Source organism: Cheilinus undulatus, linkage group 1 (assembly GCF_018320785.1).
Source record: "Cheilinus undulatus linkage group 1, ASM1832078v1, whole genome shotgun sequence".
Lineage (NCBI taxonomy): Eukaryota > Metazoa > Chordata > Actinopteri > Labriformes > Labridae > Cheilinus > Cheilinus undulatus.
Window position 1 is genome coordinate 44,794,581 of NC_054865.1, and position 18,499 is coordinate 44,813,079.

Genomic DNA, 18,499 nt, shown 5'->3' on the forward strand with positions numbered 1-18,499 from the left:
TGAGAAAGAAGAGCCTTTTATTCAGCGCTGTTTTTTATTCCAATGTTTTCAAAGGAGAGAGAGCAAGGAGAAGATTGTTTGAGAATCAGTTGAAGGTGAAAGGGGAAGCAATGAGGATAACATGTACAAGAGTTTTTCTTTTTTTTTATAATCTTTCCCCCCCCCCGGCAGAATATGTTCAGAATGTGAAAGTACACCCAGTAAAAACATGATTACTGGTGCTTCTTGTATTTTCCTGTATTAAGCATTTACTGCAACAGTACTTTAAACTGGGAAAAGCACTGTGACCATACAGCTTTGACCATTTCTGTTGTCTCACATATTCAGTCGTTACATTTGAAATTGTCAAATTAAAGATAAAATTGCAAATCAAACAATAGAACTCACTTATTTTTCACTTTTGGCCCTGAAGGTTTATAATATACAAATCTTACTCTGGACTGCCAACTCCTGAAGCACATGCTGAGAGACTTGTGACTTCAACTTTCCAGAATCTTTCCAAATCTGATGAAATACTGCAGTTACTGAAGTACTTCATTCATGATTGTTGTATTTATATTGCAGGAGTTACTATAAAGTCTAAATTTTCCACTCATCTCACCATAAAGCCACTTTACAACCACATAACCAACTTTTTGCATTGCTTTTGGAGAGATTTACAGTAGCATTGTAACCCAACATAGTGACTTTTAGTCTTTTTTTAATAGAAAAAAAAAGAAATGGGTAGGAAAAGTGTTGTCATCTACAATCTGTCTAAAGGGCAAAGGCAGAAGAATGCACCAAATAAACACATGTAGCCTGTAATTATTTGTTTATAAACCAACTATTTCAAGGAGAAGCTAATAGTCAGAATGTCTAAAATTGATCCTATAAACTGAACAACACTCATCATGTGGAGAAAAAGAAACACCGGAACATAATGACAAATAAAGGTAAAGCAGAGTACAATGTGTCTTTGCAGATCAGGAAGAGAGACGCTGCATGTTGGAGACAAACGGCAGAAGTCCTATTTAGCCAGCTCCTGAGCTTGGCTTTTTTTTTGTTCTACTTCGTCCACTGTGGTGAAAAAAAAGGGGCTTTACCTGCAAACCCCACAACAAACACCAGTAGACTCCAGCAGAACCATGAGGTAGATCACTGGTCACACCGACCACAAGAGAAAAAAACCCTCCTAAAAGATGTACATTGGGTGTAAAACTTGTAATTTCATAAAAGTACGGCTCTATTTTCAATTTCACACCTTGAAGTTTAAAAAAGGAAAGAGAGAAAATAAGGATTTACCTTGCTTTGAGTTTGTCGCCGTTCTTTTTTCTCAGTATTGCCGTGGGACTCTCATTGTCTTTATTGCTACCAGAAGACTTGGATAGCCAAACACCCGATGGAAATCTCATGATTTCACTCACGCATTTGATCAGCCAGATAGAAATATGACTCCTGATCAAGTTCAATGAAAACATGTTGCAGAATGTTTTATGTGACGTAAGGAAGGCACCGTTTTCCAATGATAAATTCATTAATCCTAATGAAATGGTCATGTGTCATCTGTAGAGTGCAGTTGTACATGAATTAATTTTTTAAGCTATTGTACGGCAACTTTGAAAACCAAAAATGAAGTTTTCTGAATCTTTAAACCTCAGTGCAAACAAGGTTTTGCAAGGTTTTTCATACATCACAAATAAAGGAACTACAAAATCAAAGAAACTGTAAGGGGAGAGGGGGTCCTCATGCATTTTAATATCACATCATACTGGGGGCGTGGGGTTTGGGAGGTGAAGGGTGGGGGTGTCCTCTGGCTTTTTGTTTGAGAATCCTTGAAAAAGGAGAAAAAAAAGAGCATGTGGTTTCTTATCAAAATAAATCTTGTTTTTCTTTTGTTTTTCTGTGATCAGCCAACTGCTTGAGTCCATTTACACTGTCCACATTTTCCACCACAAATGTCAGGGCTGTGCAAAAAAAGTTCATAGATCTGGTCCAATCAGAAAAGGCGGTGACTGTCATCATGATGATGTCATCAGCAACTTCACACCTGCCCTCAGGCTTACGAAGCAGTAAAAAGCCTAAAATAAAAGACACAGACCGTAGAAGCGTTGATACAAAAACTTTACAAAAAATAAATCATTAATAGTGTAGTGCTAGTTCCCCTAAGTGTCAAAACATGTTGAACCTCAATGTTCAACCTTCACTGTACAGTATTAACTGTGTTTCAAGGTAGACAGTATAACATTTTCACATTTAATTGATGAAGAAGTTTCTTTAAGCGCATGCTAATTCTGGGTTTTCCAATGATCGCCAAAGAGATTGAATGTTAAGGCAACTGATTTTTAATTTTGCTGTCGGATTTGGCTCATAGAGCCACTACTTTATGACTTCTTTGGTTTTCCAACGATTTGGGTTTCATTTTTAAAAAACTGGACAAAGAGTTAGATCAATAAAAACAGCTGTTACTACATGCTTATTATATTCTTCCAACTCTTGGTTTCTCACTGATCAATAAAACCTAAAAGAAACAGAAATAGATTCAATAATCCACAAACCCCCAAAATTACAGCCTATTCCCTTGGAGCTTAATCAGAACATGGTACCATAATGATTTCAATGTTGCTGTATTCCTACTGAAATGAAGACTTTTCTGGTGCATAAATAACACAGTTAACAGTGAGAAACTGAAGCATACCTGTGATTACTTGCTGAGCTGACTGTAAGGAGACGAGTTGTTGGATGAATCCACTTGCTGCGGCGTGCCATTTTCCTGAAAAGCAGAGCAGCATCTCGCATTTAGAGGGAGATAATCACTATGTTCACCGTGTTTGCACTGCTAAGATAATTGATAGTTTCAGAGGTCCAATGCTTCAAAAACAACTGCAGGCTTTATGAATGAAAGTTGATTGAACTAAGTAAAAACAGATACTATAGACATATCACATTTAAAGGATCGATGAGTGTGCTCATGCTATGAAACTTACAGGTGGTGCCTGCATGGGAGGATACTGAGGCATGTACGCTCCCTGGACAGCGGGGTTGGCTGAAATATACTGCAATGGAAGAAAATACACATCTAAATCATACACTGTTACATTTTTCTTACCATGTACTTTTCTATTGATATGGTGCTTAATACACAAGTGATCTGATCCAAAGTACTTTAGAGGGAAATCTACAACATTATACATGCTTATGACATGAAAAGGAAAACAAGGAATAAGGAAGAGAATTTTCAAGTTAAAGGGCATCTATGGAGTAAAACCATGTCACCATGATAATTAATTAGGTCAAACAAACAGAACCATGCATATGTTTTAGGCATTGTTGGGACAAAAATTGAAGCTGCAGTAAGGCCTAGATGTGGTGAGTAAGCTGCCTGAAGGTGCCATCAGGCAGGAAGGAGGATCAATACAACCCAGGTAATGCTCTGGATTTCATATTACCAGGGGCACTGGAAAAGGTTTGTTGAAAAAATTACCAGGTTTACACCTTTAGAGTAGAGTAAGGGATGGATGTGGCAAGTAAGCACAGCCTAGGGTGCCATCCGGGTGTGTAGTTAGGGTTTCCACAAGCCCCTGGTTGTGATGTTGACGTCCCAAGGGCCTAAAACCACTGGCGGTCTACAGTCATATTAGCAGGTATGAAAAGGCTCGGATACAAGAGATGCCAGCGAGCTTGACTCTGGCTACCCTCCCTCTCCTCTCCAGTCCTACTTTGTGGCACAATGGGTCCATGATGATTCCTTAAAACCCTACATGCCTAAAACTTAGGCACATGACTGTATATAAGAGCTCAGTCCACTTTCACCTTTGAGGCATCTAGCATTGCTTTCAAATTTAAAAACCTGATCTGCATTATAAAAAACTCAAATACAAATGCACAATGCCCTTTCAAATCATTTTTATGAAACAAATTATTAGAAAGGGAGGATTTTATTTAGATATGGAGACCTTGAAATCATTAGTTAAAATGCAGTAAAACAGAAAAAACAACAGACATGTCTGTCGCTGTTGCTAATTCAGATCAATTTAACTGTAACTGTGACCAAAGAGACCTTGACTTTTTGCCAAATATGCTTCATATCAGATTGTTTAATGATGTTTGCATCACATGATCTAAATTTAGGTGTGTACCAAAACTCAGCAGACCAAAAGAAATTGATGCCTAGCAAGACTGAAGTAAATCAAATCTGATTGGGAAACAATTACTACTAATCCAGAGACATCAGTTCAGATGTTCCAAATTGAAGTCGTTCCGGTTCATATTATCAAATTCATTTTTCAATATCATGACACTACATGTATAACATTTGTGATTAATGTTTATTTAAACAAACTCTAATTTGAACATGCGTTATATGTGTGATGCAGGGTATCCCAGAATCCCACTCACCGCTCCACTGTTTCCCAGAGACAGCTGACCCATCTGCTGAGTAATCATGGCTGTAGGGTGCAGTGACATGGAGGGATCCACAGAGGGAGACATCACAGCCGCCTGGAATACAAGGCAGATGGGTTTATTTCACCATATGTCACATGATTATAACACAACAGCATATACAATATAAAATACCACATAGAAAATAACTCATAAAGGCTGCAAAAGCCCTGCCTAGGAGAATTGAGAATAAATATCGTGTGGTTTATTGGTTAAAATTGATGTATCGTTTTAAATCTGAGCAATCAGTTTATTAAAAAAGGCTAATTTGAAGTTTTGAGGTTTTAATATTTTTTTTACTGACACTTCTTTAGCATGTATTTGGCATTAATTCATAACTTTAAAGTATACACAAATTATTATTAGCCTCTGGGTTATATTAATGGGATTAAAATATGTGGAAGGTGTGACGTTGCCAGCTCTTTGCAGTTTTCAGGCCAGGCATATTCCTTTAAACATGACGCCTTCAGGGAATAAACCATTTCCTAGTAAAAAGTGGGGGAGGGGGCAGATCAGCAGAGACACTTGTTCCACTGGAAACCATCTGTTGGAAGAGTCAAAGAGTCACAAGACTGTCTCTGCTTCAGGCATTTCCTGCTGGATCCACAGAGAGGGAGGGAGGGGGCAGTGACTGAAAGTCTTTTAGTTGTTCCATTTCTCTTTCAAACACACACACACACGCACACACACTTACAAGATGTAAATACACAGAACCTTTTCCCAGAAGTCGCCTCAGCTCTGGGCCTCGTCGACATTTGGGGAAGTTTTTTTGGTTTGATTGTGTCAGCAGAGAGCCACACTAAGAGTTACTGTGAGCTCAAAGCTTTAGCTGCGCCACACACCCATTTCCTGTACCAGGAGGTGGTGAATCAGCATACAAAAAAAAAAAAGAAAATACTGTTGTTCTCTTACCGGGTGCTGCATGATATATGGTTGATGTGCCACCCAAGAATGACTCTGGACCTGAAAAGAGAGGCAGATCAAGGAGAAAGTTATTGTCATGTCCTGAATTATTATCTCTATTTCAAGTTAAACTTAGTAGTGCAGAAAGTAATGTTTTTAATACAGATGTGAAGTCAAGGTGTAAAAATAACAATCTTTATTTCCACTGCGTAACAGCAATAAAACAGTAAAGCATCTCCCTGAGAGACGTGATCAAAAAAACTGTGTTATGGCAGGAACACCTCAGTCTATGAAACAAACAAGCCGACAGACTGGCAACAATGCAAGTGTGATCCCGACTAATCATCAAATGTTTTCTTTGTGACATTATCTGCTGTCACAACTGTCCCCAAGTTTGTGTTTTGATGGGGAGGCAGGTCAAGACAGCTACAATAGAAGCGCACTGTAGCACAAAATCCCATCCCCCCTTTCCTCGCTTCCCTCCACTGGCTTCCTGTCACTTGTAGAATTGATTTTAATCACTTTTAAAGCTCTTGTAGGTCTTGCCGTGGATTATATCTCTGAGATGCTGACCCCATATGAGCCATCACACAGTATTAGATCCTCGGGCCAGGGGTTCCTGGTCGTTCCAAAGTCGATACTCAAATCTAAAGGAGACCAGGCGTTTGCTGTTAGAGCCCCTCAACTTTGGAACGACCTGCCACTCTTTTATTCATTTAGCTGCACTTACTCTATCTGCGTTTTTTTCCCCATGTTGCCTCTAAACACTCTGTTTTAACTTGCTCACTTGCTCTATCTCTCCTTTTTTTTCTCTTTTTAATCCTCCTATCCTTGTTTTATCTCTAATGATGTGATGTTGTCTTTTTATGCGTCTTTTCATGTGTTTCATGAGTTTTTAATGTAGTCATGTATTAGGCGTGGAAATCACTAAGGGCCCCACGATAAGATATTATCACAATACTTAGGTCACGATTCAATATTATTGTGATTTTAAACATTTTGCGATACCATATATTGCGATATATTGCAACCTATACCATTTTTTCAACTGTTTCGCTGTTTAACATTAGTCTTGCCCTCATGTTTGTTGTATTTCTGCAGTATTTTATTTTCATGTAGCAGTTCAAGCAAACCTCATTTGTCATGTCCATCTCATTCGTGCCCTGCTTGCATTCCTAATGTTCTTCCTCTGGTGCTACCACGTTTGTTCTACTAACTTTCTCCTGCTCTATGACTGTCACCTCTGCTAACCTCACCGGAAAAACAGTTGTACAAACAATTGCTTTTATTTTTCCATTATCATAGACATAGATAGCTTCATTTTAGCAATTAATTTGAAAAAAAAAAAAAAAAAAAATCGATACTTGGTGGATGAGAAAATACCATATATAACCAGACAAAATATTGCCATACTATGCTAGATCAGTTTTTTTCTCCCACCCTTATCATATATCATATCTTACTGTGTTAACTTTTTTGCTCGGGTTTGTTCAGATTATTTGCTTTACTTTCAAGACCTTCTCTATTTGGTTTAATTTTTACTGTATTTTATTAATAATCCCTGAGTTCATGCCTCTGCTTTGTCTGTTAAAGCACTTTGTAAACATCTTTTTCTAAAGGTGCTATATAAACAAAGTTATTACTGTTAATATTAAAAATTGTTATTTTTATAATTTGAAAAGAAGAACACTACAAAGAAAGGATTGTAGGCTCATCCTTATCGAGGAGAGGACAGTATGGGACAGGCTATCCTTCAAATAGAACTTAAGGTATGAATGTTAAAATTGTATGTCATGAAATTTATTCCAGTTAGCTTTGCTGTATGTACAGAAGGTCGTTCAGGGAAAATTAAAGGATTGGGTGTGGGGAACTGTACATTCTAACTTTGGTAAATGATAATTCAAAGAAATCTTGAATGGTGTTGTTTAGAGAGAAAATGTTAGCCTGTTTGTCAGCATCGGGTCATGGTGGGACACCAGACAGAAGCCGCAAGAAAATCTGACATGCCTGTCTTGTTGACTCAAGGGTCTGGGACATCCTGAACATACCTAGGTTATGAAACACTTGAGGATTTGTCATTCCCAATGTTCATGTTTGAGCCAAAAAGTTAATAACGGGCTGCAACAGTGCAGTCAGGCCACAATGTGTGTAGTCTGGTCTGGCCTTGAAATCATTGAGAAAGCAATAGTAAGGGCTAAACTATATATTGTTTTATAACCACAGTGGCAAAATGGGCATGGGCAACAGTCACATGCAGGACCTGCAATGTTTGTCACTTAACTTGAAGCATGTCATGTTGCCACATGTGTGCTGCTTGATAAGAGCCAAAACTATGTTTTCTTGTTTTTGTGACTAAAGTCTGTCTGATATCACCGCCAGCAGTCAGAGAACTAAGCATCACACATGCAGAGTCTGTTTGTTTGACGCTGTCGCTGTGGCAGTTACACCGGCATGATGCTCTAAGCAGATGCTCAGTTATTCAAGGCAGATCTTAAGTGAGTGTTTTGCCGCTGTTAGTAGCACCTCATCCTGGTACACACAGGTATACAGATTGTTCATGCCAAATAGGAAAAAGTGTAGTTGTTTCATCTAAAATGCAATTAATGTGCCTAAAATGCCACTGCATTTATCAGGTCTAATTTCCTTTTATATATGTAAAATAAATCAAAATATACTGCAGAAAGAAAAGATAATGGCGTTTTTTTTCCCACAATATCTTTCAGCCCTAGTATTAATGGATAAATAAAAAGAAGACAAACAATTCACTGGAGTAGAATAAAAATGTAAAGATTATATTAAAGATATAGTTGGCTGCAAACACACATTTAAAACACATCCATCCACACATTCATTTACTGGTTTAATGCCTCTTATCCTGCTCAAGGACCTCAGCCAACCATGCAAGCCAAAAAATATCTGCAGCCTTCATCTTTTTAGCTTTACCCCTCTATTGACATGGCACTAAGAAGCTTTTAAACCACCCCAGTATCATAAGCCATTAACATCAAATCTATGGGTTTCTGTCTAATTAGGCGCTAGTGAAATAAGCCCAAACCTCTCTACAACCTCAGCTGTGATGTTAGTTTTCCATAAAAACCTGTGCACACTGCTGTGCTAACTTAAACACTGCAAAAATGTAAGTGCTCAATGAGAAATACACAGATTTAACATTTAAAGATTCAAGGGTTTTACTGCCATTGAGAAATAAACAACAATTTAACATCTCCCGAGCCTTGTTGTGCAAATAGATTTAAAAACACTGGTGAAAAAGACAAAGGAAAAACTGCACCGAAATAGAATTAAAACAGAAAATGTACATGTTTGATCTTATATTTGGCTACATCTACACACATTAGGACTGTGTCCATTCATCCACTGCTGTCTTTAAGGCACTTGTACTGCCCAAGGACATTGGCTGACCATGACAGGCAAAAATATGTATTCACATCTCTGTCTTTTTTGCTTCCGCCCTCTGTTGCATAACACGAGAGAGCTTTACACTACCCCATTATCCCCACCCATTAACATCAACTCTAAGCTCTTAAAACCTCACAGTTCAGTCTCTTGTTTCTTATGCATCTCTGTCTAATTTGGAGTTAAACAATTTGAATCTAATTTCTGTACAATTTCATAATCCATAGGCTATTTATGTCACATCTGTTGTTGAGCTGTCAGAGGTTAGCCATTTACCAACACATCCCATATTTGGGATAATTTCAATGGGTGCAAAGTTTTTGGCTTCATCAGCTGAGCAAAACAACTCTAAAGCTTCTCTTTCTAGTTGTAAAGCTCTCATTTCTAATCATTTCAAACAGAAAGCTCTTTGCAAACCTGTGAACCACAGATTTTTGAAGGCACTTTCAACAAACCCTTAAAGCAAAAGGAATCATCTTTTGACAACTAAATGTCTAAGCAAGCTGAAAATGGCTGCAAAATTTGACATTAGAATGAGTAACAGAGGCATGAACAGAAAGTCCAGAAACCAACATTACATGGGTAGACTTCCCTTTAAGAGACAACAAATTCTGTAGAACTAAACATTCCCTTTTCTCCCACTTTCACTCACTAGTCAAACTCTCACTTCCTCCTAGCAGATGTCAAGTTGGATGTGCCTTTTGTATGGGTTTGTGTTACTAAATTATAGATGAAGTGGGTCTTTGAGAAAGCATCCACTACTCCACAATCTTCCTTAGACACTTGAGTGTTCAGATTGGTAATGAACAGGTCATCTGGAGGGGAGGACTTGAGAGGCACTGCCTCCTTCTTCAAATCAAATAATAATCCTAAATTGGATGTTTTAATTATATATGAACAAACAATATATTAAACATGGACATAGTCTGTGACGTCACTTATTCAATTCTGAAAAGGCATTATAAAGCCCAACCTTGCACAGCAGATGGAGTGGCAAGATTTGGTCTCTGTCATCAGGTGGCTCCATCTTGCAAAGCTTAAAGCTGAAACACTTGGCCACAGATGACCAGACCAATCAATGTCATTTGAGGTGAAAGAAGCTGTAGCTATGGGTGTGGTTTAGCTGTACAGAAAGTCTGTGTGTGGCAACTCCACAGAAACAGCAACTTTTTTTTTTTTTTGTAGAAATGTGAAGAGTTCACTGGACAGGAGTAATGTTATGGCGGCAGTGTTCCTTGATCTGAGGAAGGTGTTTGACACTGTCGACCACAACATCCTCTTATCAAAGCGGTCAGAATTTTAACTCTCCAAACAAGCTTTTGATTTGATGGCTTCTTCTTTGCAGTCATGAGAGCAATGTGTGAAGATTGACTCAAAAAGTCTGCTCTTGGACAGATAAAATGACTTTTACGTTTCTATTAATAGTCTGCCTGAAAGTTGTCAAAGGGCTGGATGTCAGCTCTATGCTGATGATACAGTCTTTTACATTTGGCAACTGTGAGATTATCATCATATATGAATGGGGTACATAAGCGGCTTAATCAAAACAGGCTCATTTTTAACATGAAAAAGTCAATCTCTGTGTGCTTTTCCATCAAAAAGCCCAATACAATAAGCAAAACACAGAGTAACAGGGGAGAAGAAATTGAGCTGGTCAATAAACTTTTAGGTCTTGTTCTGGACTCCACACTTAAATTTTACAAACATGTCAAAAAGATAAAAAAAAAAAACAGTAAGAAGAAATCTAAACTGCTACAAATTGATAAGGCACCATATACCAATCAAAGTGCCACAGCAGTGATTCTTTCACATCTTTAATCCACAGACAGGCTCAAGTGAAAGCGACAAATTGTGACGTTAGCTACATGTCCAGCTCCGTTAGGCACACCCTCTGCATTGTATGTTCTCTTGCTCTGACTGGCCCAGAGCCAATGTGAAAGACAGAATGTATGTCCAATATCAAAGGGGTTCTAACCCTGTTCAAATTGCAGTAGGATATACTGCAATTAAATCTAAATTTCAATACATTTCCCATCCTTAGTTCATGAATTCAATGGCAACAATGCTATCTCAATCTGACATTCAGTCAATCTAGAAAAAGGTAAAAAGATAAAGCAGAGGCAGAGCTTAAGCCAGCAGAACACCTTATTATGCAAATTCAGGCAAAACACTAGCCTCAATATAATACAAATGGATAAGTTATGAAAATATTTCACACCTGTGCAGTGTGACCCAGTAAATAAATGAGCTACTGGTACCAAATTCAGGGTTGTAAACATGTTAATTCCTGCTGTAGAAATGGCCATTATAATATTTCTGGGCTTTATCTTGCAGCCTGAAGGAATTGCAGTACTTTGCACTTCCACATTGGCCTCATTCTTCCACACCAAAGGTTGCCATTTGGTTATGAATTGTTAACAAGGAAGCTCATACTAAGTATTCAAAGCACCAGAGTTTTAATGCACCAGGCTGATTACTGACCTCCCCATATGACCTGATTGTTTACTTGACATGGCTGTATGAGCTAATGTGGGTTCATCTGAAGTACATCTAGAAAAGGAGGATATTCAATACCTCCTTTGTGTGATGCAATCCTGCACAACAAGACCCCTCTGATTCATCCACATATTTAAATTTATTTCATATGACTGATCTTGCAAGTGGTCGGAAGTTTTTTTGGTGCACAGAGTGTTATGAATTAAAATATCTGAGGAAATTATCAAGAAGCAGTGAGCAAAACCCCAATTCAGAGAAAGCATTACTCAGAGAAGATGACTGAGTCTGGCCTGCTTTACTTGTATGAACCACTAAGTTCACTTTCGTGTTATGTGGCTTCAGGGTGACCACAGTCTTTGAGCATTAAAACGAATTTAAAGATTTCACTGCCACATTGAGGAGCTGAAGTGTGAGGTGTCTGCAGGCTGTTTTAACTACTGTTCATGTAGCTATAGCACCTGTACAACCCACACACAAGCAGAAAACCACCGATAACCTCAAATGCAGCACTGAAAAAGAGGTGAGAAAACATTCAGTTATAGATGTTGGTTTTGGTTTGCATTATAATTTGCAGTACCTGGTAAGCAGATACTGGAGACATGTAGGGAGACATGGCTGGCTGTACGGTCATTATCCTATTGGTTACTGGATATGGAGAAGGATAGTACCTAGAAAAAAAGGACAGTACATTAAGATAAAGCTTAAGAGATTTGACAGCAGTCCAAATTTGTAAACTTACCCATTCTGTATAGCTGCTGAGGAGGGGTCATAGGTAAGAGTCATTGCTCCCTAAGATGAGGAATAGACAATAATGTGGAGTTATACATTTGCATCCTTGAACAGTTTCATAACAACAAGTTAAAAAATAATATGACCTTCAGTTAATATTCAAAATAACCACTGTTAGAGCTACCCTTCTCCATACAAAGAATACACACTTTTATTCTCTGCTTTTGGATAGAGCACTGACAACTGGAGAAAAGAGAGGAGATACCTGGCTCAGTATATTTACATGCAGTTAAAATAATGCCAATTTATTGTGTGTTGGCCTGACTAAAACTGGACTTTTAAATGCATGTTAACATCTAAGTCTGAAATCTTCCAAATTTAACTTCTCACCTAGACACACCTAGATAACACAGCTGAAGATTGATTTACTCTGGCATGTATACACCCCAGTCAGACCAGACTGCACAAGTTTTGACCTGGGAGTTGATAAGCATGAACACCAGCCATAGCAGAAGTTGCGTTTTTGTCTGCCCTCAGATATCAATGTAAGGTGAAGGGATAGGGTGTATTACATGTGTCCCAAAATAAAGCATAGAGCAGTATGAAATGTATGGAGCTGTAAAATTTGTCCTTGCTTTTGTAAATTAACATTCAAACAGCTTTCCACTTGCTATCTTGCAAGCTACTTGATGTTAACTTGTTAGCAAGGTTGACAGGAAAAGATCCATAGTAACTAACTGAAGGGATCACATCACTATCCACTGCAGAGGAGGTGGAAAACTCCTGTCAGTAATTCCCTCACTAACCAAATAAAAGAGGACAAGGACAGTACTCCATTTAATTTGCTTAATTTGTAAGCCATACCTGTGGCTCGACTTAACTGTGCATGTAAATGTACTGACTTTTAATTAGCAATCACTTTGTCAATCATCAAATTGTCTCATTTAAAATGTCATCACTACAGGGCAAGGTTACATTTCTTGACACAAACGCAAGTCTAGATGCTACCAATATTTCATTTAGTTTCAGGTTTACAGTGCATTCAGAAAGTATTCAGACCCCTTCACTTTCTAATTTTTATTATGTTGCTGCCTGATGCTACAGTCAAAAAAACATTTTTATTCTCATTAATTTACACCCAGTACCCAATCATGAGAAGGTGAACACAGAATTTTACAAATACACTTGGAATTTAGCTCAGGTGCCTTCTATTTCTCTCAGTCTTTGGCTGAGATGTTTCTAATCTTGGTTGGAGTCACCTGTGGTAAAATAAATTAATTGGACATGCTTTGGAAAGGCAATGCATATCAGAGGGCAAAGTTCCAGAAGGAACAAATATCTGCAGCACTCCAAAATACAGGAAAGCCTGCTTGGATTTGCAAATACCTCCATGTGAAAGCCAAGCTTCACAATCCAAGATCCTGTATTAATCCTTTGACCTCCTGGCCTTCTATGGAGGGATATGTGTCTTTCCAAATCATGTCCAGTCAATTAATTTTACCATGTGGATGCCAATAAAGGTGTAGAAACATGTCAGCAGAGATCCAGAGACATTGGAGACACCAGAGCTATAATTCAAAGTGTTTTTGCAAACGGGTCTGAATGTTTATGTCAATGTGGTATTTCTGTTTGTTTTTTTAATTAATTTGCAAAAAATCCTAAAATTCAGTTTTCACTTTATCGACCAGATCCTGAATTTAGATTAATCAGAAAAAATGTATTTTTTTCCAACTGTAGCATCAGGCTGCAGCATGAAAAAAAAAAAGTGATGGGGTCTGAATACTCTCTGAATGCACTGTAGCTTACTATTTTAGGAAAACATCTTTCATATTTACTTTACTCTGGTCAGAATCTCAAAGTAAGTTACATGTTGTCCTTAAAGTTTAAATGATGTTTGTTATTCACTGATGTGTGCACACAGTTTAGCAGACGTACTCTTACATGGAAATAATAATTACACTTATGAAATTAAGGGAAAAGATCATCATTTCTTTTACATTTCTTTTGTATTTTAACAAAAATTCTAAGGGTGAGCTCATTTTTATTAAAAATACTTTTGATGAATTTAAGTTGACATTTAAGTTAGCATTTACACTTTTTTTTTCCGAGCACTTTTTTTAGGAAAGTATGTAATTTTTAAAAATGCACACCCTGGAATCTGATTCTGGCTTAAATGAATGTATAATGTCAGGATAAAGGTGTTTTTATGAAATGATAATAACTTAGTCCAGTCATTCTCCTGACTTAGGGAGACATAGGGAGTAAAACATTACATCACATGTAGGATGATAGACAGACACGTACTAGTCTGAGATCTCCTGTCTGTCCATTGGGAATGAACCCGCTGTGAGCATGTTTCTTCCTCTGACTGTCTGCAAACTTACACAGCAAAGGCTGAGAGGGAGCTGGGGGCAAAACAGAAAAACGTTTATAAGTCACTCAACAATGAAACACTGGAGGGAAAATGTACAAAAAGATACACCTCTTTCTTACCCAGAGTTCCAGAAGCTATCTTAATAAACTTTCCATTAAAGTGAGAGATGACAGCATTGCACTGCTCCGTTGTGTCCATCCTGAGAAAAAGAGCCAACAACAGCGATGACTCAGCATTTTACCACACAGAGATACAGTAGCATTTCCTTAAACACAGAGTGGTGCCGTTAGTTATGACACATGTTGGGAATTCTGAACTCCTCTCCTCGTTTTAACTTTAGTTTCATGTGAGTAAAATAACAATTCAAATAACTTTATGAAAAATAAGAGATATGAGCTATACTTCAATGATACTTCAAGAGGAAGTTCAATTTTTCCAATCTGTTATTGGACATAATGCACAAATGCACAGGATCCCACGGCATGCTCTAATACAGAGATATCAGACTGAGGGGCTGCTGCAGCAAAGGCCAGAGCAGCTGGGGGTTCAGAGCCTTGTTAAAGGCAGCCTCAGCAGTATTCAGGAAGTCACCTGGCAGCTCTAAAGCTACCAGGCCAATTTCTAGACTTGGCCGCACCAGGACAAGTCTGGAAATTGGTCCGGCATAATGTGTGGGGTTAAGTATGAGTGGCAGCAGGAACTCATAAATAGATTTTCTATTTGTTTATTTTGGTTTCCCTTCAAAACAATAAGGGCTGTACAACAATTTCAGATTCAATGTGAAAAACACTTCAAAGATCATGGGCGGATCTCAAAAGTCAAAGAAAAGACTAAACACAAACACAACCTCCATTTTTCTTATGATTCACTGTCTGATACTACAAACAGACTGACAGCAGTGCACACAGAGGCAGGTCTTGAACAAACACAGGGCACATCTGAAATAACTTGAGTCTAGCTTAAGACACAAGTTCGACTGACGCTGTAGTTTCATGAAATTGCATTTAACGTGCAGTCATTTTATTTTATCATTTAAAGAAATAAATGAATAAAATTTTACCATGTAGCTTAGGTAGTGTAGGGGGTAATGAATACAAAGTAATCCATGAGAGTACTCAGATTACTTTTTTGTTGTAACAAGTAACTAACGTAATGGTTTTGCAATTAAAGTAATTCATTATTCAATCCTTTCTTTCATAAAAGTAATCTGTTACTGGTTAAGAGGAAAAAACTCCTATTTTCCTTTCTCTGCCACAAAACACCTCACTGAAGCCTCTGCACTGTTTCTGTTTCTCTCCTATGAGTTAACATGTTGATACATAGCTACGTGTCGTGGCTTCTAACATATTAAGTGAGTGAGACAGCAGAGCTCTGCACTGGAAAATTATCTCCCTAATGTTCAGTGTTTGGATGAAAGGGACAAGAATAACATCATGGTGAAATGTGATTTGATGCTTGTGTTTTCATTGAATCAGCTGTGCTGCCGTTCCAATGAGGGAAACAGTAGCCTTTTATGCACAGTCTTTGCATGATACTGTATTCTTCTGCCCAGTTACTTTTAAGACTGTGAGCATATTAAAGAGCTGTAAATGTTTTTACTTCTGTACTAACAGAAGTAAAAACATTTACAGCTCTTTAATGCAGAGAGACAGGCAACAGACTCTAAACTAGATAGACTGTTGAATGTTGAGAGTCGACACATTTAAAGGCAGACATACAGTCGGCTACAGGTGGAACAGACATACAGAAAGAGAAGTTTTGAGTTTTTATGTATCTTCTCTGACTGACCTAGCAAAGCCAACTCCTCGGCTGTTTCCACTGTAGTCTCTGAGGATCCGCGTGGAGACAACCTGGCCGAAGGGCTGCAGCATGTTCTCCAGCTCCTTCTCGTCCACAGACAGAGGCAGGTTAGAGATGTACAGATTTGTGGGGTCTTGTTCCTGTTGCTGCTCACATTAGAAAAGACAGAGAAGATACAGTGTAACGAATGCCATGTGATCATTAGTATTTTTGTATTTGAGTTTGGAGAGAGAGAAGAGCAATCATGCAAAATCTGCTAAGTGTTATATTTATCTGAATTTGTCACAACTGAATCATTATATTGCATTAGGCACATTGTTTAGTTTTAATCTTTAATCGTGACACATTCAGTATGTAGTCTTTATCATGTGAACATTTGCTGAATAAATTCAACAGCTCTCATTATTTTCTAATTTCAAAGTCATACATTTAACATATTTATTGATGAATTTTATTCTTTGACATTAAACTTTTGTAACTTTTTCTTTTTTAACTACTTTGATCATCATACATCAATAAATAAGGACTAATTCCCTGTACTTAAAGTAAATGAAGTAAATTTAAGAAGTGTTCAACCTGATACCTATCATTTTTTTCATTGCCATTACTGTTGTTAATGCTAGTATTGGTATGATCAGTTTACATGGTTGCTTCTGCAAATACCAAAATATTTTAACTGTTATTATAGACATCAATGGACTGCTGTTTTGAACTCACCCAGCTACAATTGCTTCAACTACCAACATCATCCTTAGACCTGTTAGCATTAAGAGAAATGTCAAAGGGAGTCTAAGAGCAGCTGTACTATAACGATTAGAATTACCATTATCAGTCTTCTCCTTTTAATTGTCACTTTAGCTGCCAAAAGTAATATAAGAGTGTGACTCTACTGCCCCTCTATCAAATATGGTTATTACTGCTAATTCTTCACGTTACCAGGGATGAGCAATTAACCATAATCAGGATTAAATCACAATAAGTCCTACTGCAATTCTCACATTTCAGAAGGCCCAATATTTCTTGAGCCTATAATGTGTCAAAATACCACTTTTATACTTTTTTTGAGGCAGAGACTTTGAGCTACAAGTTATGCAAATATTCAAGTGTCAATTTTTTCTAGAAGTGTGCAAAAATTCCCATTTTCCTCATTTTTGCATATTTTTGTCTTATTAAAAATGAGAAAGACTTAAAATCATTTCTTTCTAAACAACAGTGCATATTGAATTTGCAATATGAGTGAAATAATCACAGATATTTTTCAGAGTTTTCAGCCTTAGTTTAATCTACAGAATATTGCTTTTGTTAACACATAGGATGGTTTATTGGTTATTTTTGTGAGATAAATAAGACAAGGAACCTTAAAAAAATAATCACATATTAAACATGGAAGATGTTTATAGATGGATTATATTGGCTAGAACAGCCATACATTTCTTATTCATTGTTGCTGCTCTTTTTATTTTCTCACTTTCTGTTCTCCCTCTTCTCTTTTTCTTCACCTCGTTCTTCTATCTTTCTGCATCTTCTGCTTCTTTTTGTCTTTTACTCCCCTTTCTGTCTTCCTTTACTTGCCTCTGTCTTTCTTCATTTTCCTTTTCTTTCTGCTTTTTCCTCCATTCCTTCTTAAACCTCAGCACAGCTTCTTTAGATTGCTATCTAACATGAGCCTAGTTCTGTTAGACGTGCCACATTTACTTCACTATATGTTGATTAGTGGTAGATTAACGTTAGGTATTTTTTTAAAAATACAAAAAAAGGTAACAAAGATAACAAAATAAGCATACAATATGCAATTTGGCAGTAAAGATGACTTTGAATTTAATTGAACAATACATACAGTATAGGTAGCTCTTTATAATTTATTTACCCACAAAAAAAGATTGACAAAAATAATGACTGTCTGAATGAGGACTTGTCTGTGTGGATTAAAGCTCTTCTTAAATATGGTTTAGGGTCAGAGGAAAGTGTTTGGTTAGACAATCATTAATAAGCTCTCATACACACACATGGACCCACACTGTTCATTTGTGCTGTGCAGCAGCTTAGCGCCTCTCCAGTCTTCCCTGGAAACAGCAGGAGAGTAGCGTAGCCTAGCTACCACAACACATAAACTGTTTGTTCCAAACAGAGCAGCTACACCAAGTCTCAGGAGAGCAGCGCTTCATCACTGAACTCTCACCGTGGATTTAAGCTCAGAAACACATATATACACCAGACGGGGGGAAAGGAAGGCAGTGAAATAAATGAAATGATCCAGACAATTTCCTCTGCCCACTGCAGGACGAATCACAGACAAAATGCTGTGTTTGTCATCTAAAAATATGTCTGAAAAATGAAAACGGGTGTGCTTCCGTTTGAATTAGT

The 18,499-nt window shown here is 37.6% G+C and overlaps 1 protein-coding gene across 1 annotated transcript in view; it reads right to left on the reverse strand.

Moving 5' to 3' along the window:
- The window catches only part of rbms1a (RNA binding motif, single stranded interacting protein 1a), a 31,635-nt gene continuing 13,136 nt past the window's right edge, over positions 1–18,499 (reverse strand). The window contains exons 5-14 of the mRNA XM_041789624.1: positions 16,124–16,281; positions 14,455–14,534; positions 14,266–14,366; positions 11,972–12,021; positions 11,810–11,900; positions 5,332–5,382; positions 4,375–4,476; positions 2,964–3,032; positions 2,675–2,749; positions 1–2,057 (exon numbers count right to left, since the gene is read on the reverse strand). Of these exons, the coding sequence (XP_041645558.1) occupies positions 2,681–2,749; positions 2,964–3,032; positions 4,375–4,476; positions 5,332–5,382; positions 11,810–11,900; positions 11,972–12,021; positions 14,266–14,366; positions 14,455–14,534; positions 16,124–16,281 (771 nt within the window). The 3' untranslated portion in view covers positions 1–2,057; positions 2,675–2,680. The remainder of the gene's footprint in view (positions 2,058–2,674; positions 2,750–2,963; positions 3,033–4,374; positions 4,477–5,331; positions 5,383–11,809; positions 11,901–11,971; positions 12,022–14,265; positions 14,367–14,454; positions 14,535–16,123; positions 16,282–18,499) is intronic.